Source organism: Tauraco erythrolophus, chromosome 3 (assembly GCF_009769465.1).
Source record: "Tauraco erythrolophus isolate bTauEry1 chromosome 3, bTauEry1.pri, whole genome shotgun sequence".
NCBI lineage: Eukaryota > Metazoa > Chordata > Aves > Musophagiformes > Musophagidae > Tauraco > Tauraco erythrolophus.
Genome location: NC_141467.1, coordinates 100069582 through 100082862, shown reverse-complemented (window position 1 = coordinate 100082862; position 13281 = coordinate 100069582). Strand labels below are relative to the sequence as shown.

General features: G+C 43.7%; 1 protein-coding gene across 1 annotated transcript in view; it reads left to right on the top strand.

Annotated features, from left to right (window-relative positions):
* The window catches only part of COL22A1 (collagen type XXII alpha 1 chain), a 215783-nt gene that overhangs the window by 52069 nt on the left and 150433 nt on the right, over positions 1-13281 (top strand). Inside the window, exon 3 of the mRNA XM_086609339.1 lies at positions 183-257. Coding sequence (XP_086465465.1) covers positions 183-257 — 75 coding nt within the window. The remainder of the gene's footprint in view (positions 1-182; positions 258-13281) is intronic.

Genomic DNA, 13281 nt, shown 5'->3' with positions numbered 1-13281 from the left:
GGTTAGGGGATAGGATAGAGGGAGGATATTTAGGGCATGCAGAGCCTGGGAACAGAATTGTTGCTGTGGGACCACGTGCAAGTGTTGGACAAAACCCAGGAGATCACCCTTTATTAGTTCTATAGCTTCCAAAACGATGTCTTTACCTGTGATAATTTTGTATTGGTTCTTCTGCTTTTCAGATGTCCTGTGTCCAAATGTCCACGTGGAAGGAGATCGATTCAAACACACCAATGGGGGGACCGATGAGATTCCAGGTAAAGAGACACACTTTTCTGCTCTACGTCTGGGAATTGAAACAGTATAACTACATTTCTAGTGTGATGTTCTGATTCATAACACCTTTCCTAGTTGACATTTTCGTAATCCAACACATATTCAGCGGTGGAGAAGTATATTAGTGTCATGGTTTTTGGACTGAGGGTCGAGACAAGAACCGAGAGGGAGAGGGAGCACCCACCAACCATGGTCCCGGGCAAAACATGACTCAGGCTTTCTTAATAAAACAAAACAATTTATTAACAGTTACTTAACAGGAGACAAGGGAACGAAACCGGTTACTTTAGAGGAGAAAAGAGAAAACAAGGCCAGATCTTAAAACAACACCTCCCCACCCTGTTTCCTTTTGTTCCTGGCTCAACCTCCCCCCCCAGCGGCGCAGGGGGACAGGGAATGGGGAGTGCAGGTCAGTTCATCCATGTTGTTAACTGCCGCTCCTTTCTTAAAGGAGGAGGAGCCTTTACACCATTTTTCCCTTGCTTCGGTGGATCCCCTACTCACGAAGAAAAAAAAGTCCCCAAACTTTTCCAACGTGAGTCCTGCCCGCAGGATTGCAATCCTTCCCCATGGATTGCACCAGTTCGGGCTTTACCAGTCTCGGCCTCTTAGGGAGCTGCTGCCACTCGCGTCGGCGTGGGTCGTCCCACGGATTCCAGATGCCTCCACGACCTCGTCGTGCATTCCATGCCCCATTATTAACAGTACCTGGTTGCGCATCCCCTGCTCCACGACCTCTCCCGGGCTCAGGCATCTCCTTCCCGATGTGGGTTTCTCCACGGGCCACGAGTGGGTCTCTGCTCCGCCGAGTACACCCTGGCTGCAGGGGGGCCGCCTGCCATCTCACACCGATTTGCAAGGGAAGTCTCAGCTCCAGCACACCTCCTCCTGCTCCATCCTTAACTGACCTGGTCGCTGTGGTTGTTTTCTCTTAGATCTTAATCCTCTCTGGGGGAGCTCGGCCCGGCGGGCACCCCGGGAGCGAGGCGCTTCCCGAGCCCCCCATGCGGCTCCCCCGGCGCCATCTTGAGCACGTGGTGCTGGCCCAGGTCCGAGCGGCCGCCCGGCTTGGAGCCGGGAGCGAGGGCAGCGCCCTCCTGCTCTCTCCTCGCTCCTGAGCAAAAAGCCCTTTTCCCGCCCCTTTGTCCCAACTTAAATTCGCAGAGGCGCCAATTTGGCTCAACCCCCCGGGGGGGATGGGACTCAGATCTGGTGGCACAGGGAGCAAATCCCCTCCCCTGCCACCAGAACACCCCCCCCATCAAACTATCACAATTAGAAACTACAGGGCTGGAAAAGAGTTATCTGTTGACACCTGACAGCAAATTAATCACGAGCTTTCTTTTGACATGACAGCAAATTAAAAAGCCAATGGAGCTTAGTGTAGTAGATAGAGGAATGCAATAAGTCTTGGAGATGACTTTTTCTTTTTTACCACTCCAAGTTTGATGAGTTTTAATGTCCATTTATTTGATCTGTAATTGCTGTGGGATGTCCAAGTACAATGGTAATTACCACTGAAGAAATGCTTACATATGAGTATATAAGAAAAAAGAAAAAGATAAAAAAAACAAGAAGCAGCATCTTTTCTGAAACAATGGTGAAAGATGAAGAGGAAAGCCAGTCTGATATCTCTGTTTTTCTGTGAGTTCTGATATATCTTTCCAGCCAGCTGAAGGACCTAATCTGTCAGATATATGTATGGGCTGCACCTCTTTTCTAGCCCCCCTCCCAAGGCTGTTTGAGCTGTTGGCAGAGAAAACCTGCCCATCAAGGATGTACTGGGAATATCTGTGACTGACCCAAGAACATAAGTCACTGCAGTGTGAGACTGGAGGCTCTTCTGCAACTTGATTATGAGTAGAAATGGTCAAGGTTTGACAGCTCTGCTACCTGCTCAGAGTTTTTCCATTGGGGGATTTTCACTGCCTGCACAAAATACCAGTTCCAACTGTGCTGTCTGTAGGCAGCTTATTTTGGCTGCAGTCTGGTTAAATCTAAGTCTGTGATAATACTGGATGATAACATCTTTTCTGGTCATTAGACCCAAGCTCATAATCTCCAAACACCCGTTTTTCAACGGCTGTCTGTTGATAGGTCTGGCATTAACCTGTTCTGACAGGCCTCCCATCACTGGGCTGCGCAAACAGTAGAGCTATTCAGCAGATAGCCCCACTGATTCTGAACGAATTTGAATTCCACTATTCCAAGTGGAAGCCGCTGCTCAAAATGAGTAGGAGGACTGTGTCCCTCCTCAGATGATCAGCTTCTATGTGATCCTTTCCAGAAGAATGGACCTGCAATTGGCTGCCTATGTCTTGTTCATGTTTATCTGAATTTTAATTCAAGTAATAATTAGTAGACTCTATGCTTTTATCTGACTTCAAAAATATATCTTCTGTTGAGCAGTGTAATGGACAAGCATCCCACTTCAGGTCTGGTGCAAAAGTTTTGAATAGGGTGAGGTGTTGATGCATATATGCCTGTATATTTAAATATGTATATACATACACTTACGCTCTTCTGTAAAGTTTTTTACTTATTTTTCCTTTTGCCTTCAAATCTTGCTTCCCTCCTAGGAAGCAAGTCAATATTCAGCATTTTAACTTAGAAGATGGCTTTGCTGTCTTAGATCTGTAGACCAGTTCAGGTTGGAAGGGTCCTATGGAAATATCTGATCCAATCTCCTACTCAAAGCAGAACCTACTTGGAAGTTAGATCCGCTTGGAAGTTAGAACAGGTTATTCAGGGCCTCGTACAGTTGAGTTTTGAGTGTCTCCAAATATGGACATTCCAAAGGTCCTCTGGCCAACTGTTCCTTTTTGGTCACTTATCACACTGAATATATTTTTTTCCATAATATCTAAACAGAATTTCATTTACTGCAACGTGTCTGTTCCCCTGGTTAGACTGATAACGTAGGGCTGTCATTCATTTGATCTAGGGAACTTCTGTTCACTGAAAAGTGCCACACAGTGACTTAATAACAGGGTCGTTACAGTATTTAATTAAAGTGATATCTCTGGCCTCACTCCACCAATACAAGAGGATTTGTAGAAGGCTCCTGATTGCTCCTATATGGTGAGACAACAACGATTTCTTTCTCTTCCTAGTGATTAGGAAAATGTATGATTCTTCTCTGGAAAAAAAAATGAATGGATATTCTGGGTCTGCTAAAGGTCATAGTGCTGCTAGAGATGGACCAGTATAGGACTAAAATGCTGTTCCACTCCTTATATACTTTATAGCATTTTCTAAAGACTGTGGGCCCCTGGGTCCAATTCCAACAGAACATCGTTGCCTTCTCCCAGCTGAAGTAACTGGAAAATTTCTGTTGGCTTAGTGTGATGTGTTTCCTCTTCCAAAAGGATGTATTGGGCTGTTAGTTCTTACGGAAAAGCTTTTCTGTTTTGCCTCAAAGAGGACCATGCTTCATTTTTGAGGAGCAGCCTGCCTCCTGCTCCCTCACACTTTGTCAGAGTGGTTCAGCTCTGGAATTTCTGCGGATTCACCGGTAACAGCACTGCGGGCAGGCTGTTCCTCTGCTACCTGGGTATCCTTCAAGGATTTGAAATTGGCACCTGTATCTCGTGCTTCACTTGGAAGCTTAATGCTAACTCAAATTGATCATTGCCTAATAGGCTCCTGACACAGATCTTCATAGTGACATCTTGCACAAGCCTGTTTCTAGCTGGAGGTAAAGTACAGCCCCATGGAGTGGAACTTGCAGTAAATCTCATTTTGGGGACAGGGGAGACTGTATTAAAAGTCTTCTCAGATTAAACACCTCTTCCCTCTCTCAGGCAGTGACAAGATGTCAGAACTGAAGGTAAGATAGACAAAAGTCTTTCTGTTGGTGTTTTTTTCTTTTCCTTGTATTTTTATTGGGTGAAATGCACCAGCAGATGGCACAGGCAATTGTTTCACACAGAACATCACCAATGCTAGCCTTTTCTTATAGACCCTGCCTGCATACAAGGCAGAGCATGACCTGCTGCCTTTAAGTCTGTGTCTGCAGTTAAATGAATGTGAATTGAGTCACCGTGGATTAGTAGAAGTGAAAATAGAAGCTAAATCATAAAATGAGCTATAAAAGGACAAAATTTGGCAGATGAAGGGAACCAGGGGTGTGACTGAGAGGTGGAAGTTGCATGGGATTTTGTTAAGTCAGAGGCTGAGAGTAGGGGCAAGGAGGATGGCTCCTTGCATAATCGAGTGAATAACTGCATCAAAAGTCACATTATGAGCTGGAAGAGAGACAAACTGATATTTTCCTTTTAATAGGGAGCTGATTTTTTTTTAGACAAACAGAAGTAAATAAATCTCATCTATTTGGACTTCAGCAAGCATTTGTTGAGTACTATATTGAAAATCATTGCTAAAGTGTAAAAGAGTAGAGATTAATAAAAGTTGTAAAGAGAGCCAGAAGACGGCTAGCAGGGAGATAATGATGAAGTTTCTAGGAAAAGGAATAACAAGCCAGAGGGCAGACAATGGTAGACCTCCTCAGGGTCCAGTTTTAGGTCTAATCTTCTCTTTGAGTTACCACTATATGGATTGGAGTCGGAATATCATTGGGGGAGGAACTGGTTGGCCTCAAAAACCTGGGAGTTTTTCCAACTGACTTGGGACTATTAGTTTAAAAGGCCTTTTATGGTACTTATGGATCAATAACAGGATTTTGTGCTATAAACTCATACTCTGGAAACTGATGGTGTCTTAGTCAGCGGATGTGTGTAAGTCAGTGCTGTACAGCTGAGGAAAAAGGTGAAGGTCATCATTGGACAAGGTAAAGTAGGTCTTGTAGAGATAGGGAAGAGCTCGTGAGAGTGGACAGGGCTTCATTCACAGCTTATCTAGAAAAGTGTGCTCAGACCTTCTTAGCTCAGAAAAGATGGATTCAGCCTTGAGGAGTTATTAGTGTGTTCAGGACCAGAGAGACTATTTTCAAACAGGAGATTAAAAAACTGGGTTTGGTTAATCTTCCAGTGTGCAGGTGGAAAGGGGAGATACTATTGCTTTCTGTGAATAGATCAGGGGAATAGCAGGAGGGAGGTAGGGGAATCACTCAAGCTAAAGGACAAAGAATATCATAAGAAATGGGTATCAACTGTTTAGGAGATACATTCAAGACATTAGAAGAAGGTTTCAAACTGTCAGAGATATGAAGTACTGGAACAAGCTGTGAAGTAGTAGCAATGGAGACAAATAAACAGCGATGGATAGTCATGAGTCCTCTCATAGCAGACAATTGTACTCTATGACCCTCTGGTATCATCGTGTTTAAATAAAAAATAACTAGCTGTGGCATTCAATAAAGGCTGCCACAGTGAAATAGGATTGCGTGCGGTAAGAATATATAGGCAGCTTTGCTCTACTACTGATATAAATTTTGGCAGTGAGGTGGCATCTGCTTAACAGTACATAACGCGTAGATTCAGAATATAAATGTTGCTGCATGCATTAAAAATCACACAGGGAATTTTGAAAGAAAGCAAGAAATCTAGTTAGAATACCAGGATAAACACTGTTTCTCTTCCAGAAAATTTTATATTTTAAAGCAATGTTTAATGATGCTTTAAGCAAAGTTCTTACAGCATCCTTGTAGGTACCATCGCTTTTTTTATCAAGTCAAGAAATCAAAAGAGGGTTTAACTCATGTGCCCTGAAGTATTCAAAATAAAACTCCAGTTATAATGCTTAATACCTCTTACATTGCTGAATTGTCGTTTTGGTTCCATCAGCATTTAACAATGGATCATGGCCTACTATTAATCATGACCAGGCAGGAGAACATGATGATAACATTTTGCACCCAGAAGATGTGCCCCTTGTGTATTTTTATGAACCATTATATTGCATCAAAACAACACATGAAAGTTATTGAAAATGAATTGTACTTCTTGAGGTTTTAAAGCCTCACATTTGAATTATTTATATTTTAAACTAGACCTGCAGGACATGAGATTTGGCTACAGAAATCTGGATGATCCCTTGAATTAAAAATGAGCTGAGCTCTAGTCCTCAATGTTATCCACCAGAGGAGATTGCGCTCCTTAACAGATACCGACTGCTGTTTTCAGAGGGAATCTGCCACAGGAGTAAGGAATGACCTGCAGTGATTTCCATAAAGTGCTAAGAGAAATTAACCCTGGGGAGGGATGCTTCCAACCGCTACCTCACTTTGTACCTCCCATACAAGCCACACTAGATGGTGTTGATGGGGCAAGGAGGGAACATAAAAGCCCTGACTAACTCCTAAGCGGTTGGGCAGGCTGTGTGCATGAAAAATTGCAGGAATTGCATTATGGGTTGTGCCACAGATTGACCTCAGCTTCTAACCCTCTTCCCCATCTCAGAAACCTCCATGCGCAAATGAGCGAAATGTCCGCATGTTTATGACCTCTGTGTTTTTCTGTAGCCCTATAAAGGATGTTTGGGCATTTTACGACAGAGGCACTGGTAGTAAAACCAGTACCCTACAATTATAGACTGCAGTGGCTGGGTTTAACTGCCAGCATGTCTCCAGGGTCCTGCGGCTCGCAGCACAGGGTTTGCATTCCAGAGATGCCGGTGACTCACCAGCTAATTATAATATCCCTAGGACTATTTATATTTGCCCACTAAAATAGGCTGTAGCAGGAGGAAATTGGAGTGTCCAGGCTCTTGAACCTGCAGAACGAGCACATTAGACTGATGTCCTCTGGGGGACAAAAGTGCTTTTGTGGTGCCTGCGTGACGGGCGTTTCGCCCTCCCTTTGCACTTGGCAATCTGTATTGGTCCTCTCATAGTCTCCTTGGAAAGCTCCTGGGAGGCAAGTGGAAAATCCATGAATAGCTGCCAAGATTTGTAACGGATCACTGTCTTCAGACAGTAGCTGCACAGACATGGTGCATCACCAGCAAAGACCGCACGTGTGCGGTGATGGTGAAGCTGGCTCTTCGTGCAGACATCAGCCACTTTCCTCTTCATCCTCAGTGTTATACCTGTACAGGCAGGACTGGGTGCAGATGTGGCATTTATGGGAGATGGGGTAGAAGGATGAAGCTTTAATGTACCATGGCACAGCCACTTTGCTGTCATGTTTTTCGGTGATCTGTCACTAGGCAGTGATAATGGGGATAGGGCTAAGGGCTTATTTCCTCCTCCCCCCTCACACTTGCCCTAGGAAGTCCCCCATGCAATATTTCCTAAAGAGTAGTTAACACGGACTTGAGTGCTCATGTTCTCCGTTCTCTAAGGATCTGGGGAGCTGAATTTGAAATGGGGTACCTGAGACACGTACATCTGGCTATAGCTGCTGTATATCTCTTAGAGAGCAGTCCCTACCTGCTTTCATATTAAACCTTGCTTGTAGCACCTAAAATTAATGGGAATAATTTTATTTTCATGAATAACATCTTGGTGGGTTTTTCCTGTGGCCCAGATAATACCATTACAAGGAGAGTCCAGCAGGTTATGTCTTAGTAAGGTGTTTTTCCTCAAATATCTCTTCTAACCTTAAAAATAACACTTGCCTCTTGCACGAGCAAGAATTGCTGCTAATTATGTTCAGTCATATTCAATTCATCAGTCCTGCCACTCTGCCCTCATCAACACTTACCCGCTGCCATTTTTCTCAGCTATACGCATAGAGGCTTCTTGGGTGCCACCAACAAAACCTTTATTCAAGGAAGTGTAGAGTCCTCCCCACCTCGCTGCTATCCCAAGTAGTGAGTTTGCCATTATGCCATTTTATGGCTTTCCAGAGGAACACAGAGTACCTTCATGCCCAAGGAACTCAAAAAAGGACTTCAAAATAGAGGAACTAATTAAAATCAGAACCTAATGTATATAGTCGTGGTAAGTTCAGCTGGTGCAAGCCTATGTCTGGCATACAAGGACATCAAAGGAATAATGAACCTGTTTAATCTTGTAAATCACTGGACCAGGAAAGGAGCTGAAAGGGGCCCCGTGGCACTAAGCCAAGTGTCCATCACCGAGAAAAGGGAGTATGACTTCAACACAGAAAAGCCTTCAGTAATGAGGCAAAGAGTTCATTTCAGCATCAAAACCAGCTTTCAGTGTCGTTCAATATGCTACTTGCAACTGTCCGAAAACGGAGAGGCAAACGGATCAGCAGGAATGAGTGGGCTGGTGCAGCGAAACAGAACGATGCATCAGATAAAGGGGTGTGTTATTAACGTGAGACCAGGTGTGGAGAGGTGCTGCCTCAGAGGCAGCCGCTGGAGACACCTATTGATTTCCTGGTTTTACAGCAGGCTGGGGGTTAGATTACAACCCTTTCCACCACCAAGTGCGTTGACTATAACCCTGTATTCACTGGTTTGCTTGTGGTTTTGACTTCTGTCTCATACGGTCTCTTTGGCCTAATATTCTTATTGGTTTTACATCCCTTTTATCTTTCCTGAAGTGTTACCTTTTCTTTCCTGTGTCAGGGCACCAGGTGCTGCATCTGTCCCCTCTGTTTTTGACTGAAGCTTTAGGCTGATTGTTTCTGAAACAGAGTGGCCCTGAAGTTCAACCTGGCAACCGCCTGCTCGCCTACCTTACTGCCTGCTGATGCTTGCTCCTTTTTGAGGTATATACCGTGTGATATACCTCCAGGGATGCTCCTGCTTCTGATAATCCCAAACGTGGATTGGTGCTTGAACTGAGGTCAAGCTCTTTTTGTGATCTGTGTGAGACTCTTGTGGTGCTGCTTTGCAGGCACCAAGGAAAAGCAGAACAGCCTGAGTGGTGGCATCATGTACCAGAGGTAAATCTGGTTTATTACTGTCATAAAACTAAATCTAAAGGGTCCTTTAAGTCACCTTATGGATTATCACCTAGAAGGTAGTAGGCTTGCTGGAAGATATCTTCTTCATGCTGCTGTAAGAGCTGTTCCTTGTGCTTCAACAAAGCTTCATGATTAGCTTAAACTCTTAGCTGCTCTCTTCACTGAAGTTCAGTGGATCTGGTTAGAGGAAAGCCAGACCAGCGTAACACCTGTGGAAAGGGCAGGTGGTTAATAGCAAGAACCTCTTTAAAACGCTCTTGAGGCCCTTTAATCTACAGGCTTTGGCAAATTCTACAGTTCAAAAATTCCCTTGTAAGCTGCTTGTAATATATAGCAAATTAATTTTTTAAATGATTTGTGCAGCCCCTTTAGTCACCACACTACTTCATGCAGGGCTTGTGGGCAGCCAGTAAATCTCTCTGGTAAACCTCACTTCCTCCAGAAGTGCAGTCCTTAATGCTTTGGGAATAAGCCAGATAACCACTGCTGGCTAGTGATGCCGAATTAAACTGTTGAGCTGAGAGTGCTGGATGTGGGATGAATTATCCATGGAAAAAATAAGCTGCTACTTTTTCTGTGCTGGAGAGGTGAACTAGAGGGGGATACAAAAGTGCAAGAAGACAGAATTCTTATCCATTTTAAGTCTTTGGAAACCACTTCTTTTGACAGCAGAAGAGAGTTAAAAAAAACTAGTCCAGCAAAAGACTTTCTTTCAAACCCCTTTTTACAATCGTTCACAATGAGACAGGTTTGAAGAGGACTCTGTGAAGATACAGGATCTGGCTGCTTTGAGACTGACCTCAGTGTTGTCATCATAGATAGCTCACCAACCCAAGCAGCTGATCATCAAGAAAGAGGAAAAAGACTTTCTGACTGCATCCTGCTACTCCAGTGCTCCTGAAAGACTAGGATGTTAAAGGATGTTACCATTAGTGTGCACCTCACCCTTTCCTAAATACTAACTCTTGTTGCCAAGGGGCAGTGATATGTGTCCAGTTCTGGGCCCCTCAGTTCAAGAAGGACAAGGAACTGCTTGAGAGAGTCCAGCGCAGGGCCACAAAGATGATGAAGGGAGTGGACCATCTCCCTCACGAGGAAAGGCTGAGGGAGCTGGGTCTCTTTAGCTTGGAGAAGAGGAGACTGAGGGGGGACCTCATTAGTGTTTATAAATGTGTAAAGGGTGACTGTCATGAGGATGGAGCCAGGCTCTTCTCGGTGGCATCCAATGATAGGACAAGGGGAAATGGATAAAAGCTGGAATATAGGAGGTTCTGCTTAAACATGAGGAAGAACTTCTTCCCAGTACGGGTAACAGAACACTGGAACAGGCTGCCCAGAGAGGTTGTGGAGTCTCCTTCTGTGGAGATGTTCAAACCCGCATGGACGTGTTCTTGTGTGATCTGATCTAGATGGTCCTGCTCCGGCAGGGGGATTGGACTAGATGAAACTTTGAGGTCCCTTCCAATCTCTAACATTCTGTGATTCTGTGATTCTGTGATATATTGATATGGATGTAAGTAATTTTAATGTGCTTGGAGATGGAGTCTTCAGTGAGCACTTAAAATATCCCTAATTATCTGATATTCTGTCAGCTCTTGCCAGGATTTTCTTTCCTGTGGAGGAAGGAATGTCAGGAACAGCAAAAATGCTGTAGCAGATGATGGATACTATAAAAACAACAGCGGCACATGTTGAACAAAGTAGTAGGTCTCCCCTTCAGGGTTTGGACACTTTTACTTCTACCTCAATCCTGAATTGAGACACATTTTGACTGTCCAGAAAGAGCTGTTTTCAGCTTAGAGCATTTTGGAAAATAAGGATACCAAATGTTCAGATACAGCAAAAGAAAAATAGCCTTCATCTTTGACTTCAAGTAACTAATCGCCAGACATAGTTGGTTAGATGCACTATTTAGCTTTAGCACATGGCAGGTAACATTTCTTTCTGTTCAATTATATATTAGCACAGAAAGTAACTAAGACAGGTAACAAAAATGAGGGTCCGTGATAGTGGTAATAGCCGTGCAAACCGTGCTGGAAGAATTGAGACAGTCTAGTGAGCACGCAGGCTCTCCTGTGTGAGCACGAGGAATCCATGAAAGCTTGACTTTCAAGACTGCAGAAATGTTAGGCAAAAAAATTGGTAAGTTCTTGTATTTGCTGAAAGGCTCCCAAGTGATACTGCTCTTCCTAGGAATTTATGCACTCCTCTAGTCTACCATAAAGTTTATTGCCATTGACCTCCCTCTAGTAAAAGTAACATATGCTGGTTTATCACAGGCAATACACGTTGCTATTTTCAGAAGTCTCAGAGAAACAGGAGCTGATGACAACCTCCCTGACCTTGGCTGTTGGTGATACTCCATCAGTACGCTGACAAGGCTGATAATTCAGCTGAGAGTTTAACCAAGACCACTATATGGAGTGTTTCCTGCAAAAGCTGCTTTGTTGTGTATTAGTGCTTGTGGCTGGAAATCCTCCTGAGTGACTGCATTCTGGACACATCACTTGAGGATCTGATGCCCAGGGCCTTTCCTGATTCCTTTCTCATCTGCTTTCCACATTCCCCTCCAGGCTGATTTCTCAACAGAATATTTCACATTTGGAAGTAGCCCAGTGGTTCCCCCTGTGAGTGTGATCTTGGGCTCCTTGGGAGTGCAAAGCAGGAGACTTTTCTCAGGAGGTTTACTCAGGCTAAAGAAGAAGTTACTGGTTCTGTCCTACTTTGAGAAGACTTTCCAAATGTGCACACAGCTGTGTTTTCTGGCTATTAAAACTTCCCTTTGTTGCTCTTTTTATGGGTTTGGGTGCTGTTTTAATTTTGAGAGTTTTTTGCCCCTGAACACAGGACAGGCAGGAAAATCTCAACATGAACACTAGCTGCCACTGTGCTGTCCTTATCAGGTCGCTAATGGAGCCAGGCAGAAATCCAGCTCATACTCAGGGTAACCAACCATGGCCTCTTTAGTCTGGTCTTGAAATAATTATCTTGAAACAAACATCTCAGGACCACTGGAGAAGTACAGAGCTGTTAGATAATCCTTTGGCCACACCAGGGTGTGGTTGGGTGCAGTGTGGACATCTTTCCTGTAAAAGAGAATCTGGTTGCATATTACAGTTAGATGATGCAGAAATTGTCCAGTGTCGAGTTTTTCCCATCTTCTCCCTGTAACAGGCAGATCTAAGTGTGTTTTCTGATTCTGGAAAAATGGGCTGCTTCCTGTAAGGGAGTTATTACTAGCAAGTAAGGAGACATTCGGCTGATTTGATCAGCAGAGCAGTGCATAAGGAACTGCTTTTCAAGCCAAGTATGCTGTTAGGAATCTGAGCTTCTCTTTCAGGTCACTATTTTAATTTTAATGTTAATGGACTAGGGTGTGCTGCTTTTCAAGAGATGTAATCATGTTAGAGGGTTTCAGTGGCCACATGTTGTTCTAGTAGCTATAATGAAGTAGGAGGCTTATGATCAAAGAGCATTATTCATCTTATTAATTGCCGAATTTACGACATTACTGATTAAATAGTTTATAAGCCAATTGGGCAACCACACCTGCCTTCGTACACAAAAAAACCCACCTTTTAAATCAAAGCAACTGAGAACAGGAAAGTCCCACCCTTTCATCCTGTGCTGAGTGTGATGCAATGACTGGGTAACAGTAGCTTTGTCCTTGATAATTTAGGCAGGTTTTTTCTTTCCCATTTCTCTTGTGAGAGCGCTAGGAAGCTACGTGTAGGATCACATTTTCACTATGGGACTGACACCGTGGTCTCTGTTTGGTAGTGGAAAAGCCAATGGACAGCCCATATTTCTGATGTCGTTCCAGCCCAGAAATGCTGTACAACAGACTGAATGGTCAGCGAGATGTTTGGGGAAAGATCTAAGGGAGCTGCTTCCACTACACTGCTAGTAGCCCGACAGTGCCAAGTGTAAACTATTCTTCAGGTGTTGGAGAAATGATTACAGTATCCCCTATTTTTTTACATTAACATTGAGGTTCAGGACTACATTAAAAGCATCATGCTGTCTCCCTCACAATCCCAGTTCCAGTCCTAAATTCAACAAGGGAACATACTCAATCCAAAGTGCTTCCAGGCATACGAAGCAAACAAACTAATCATAATAATAAATATATTATATATTTATATTATTTATTGTATAATATCTTGTCTTTCAGCTGAAATAATCTTAGCAGTTATTTTAAAACACGAATTCATTTGGAAGTTTT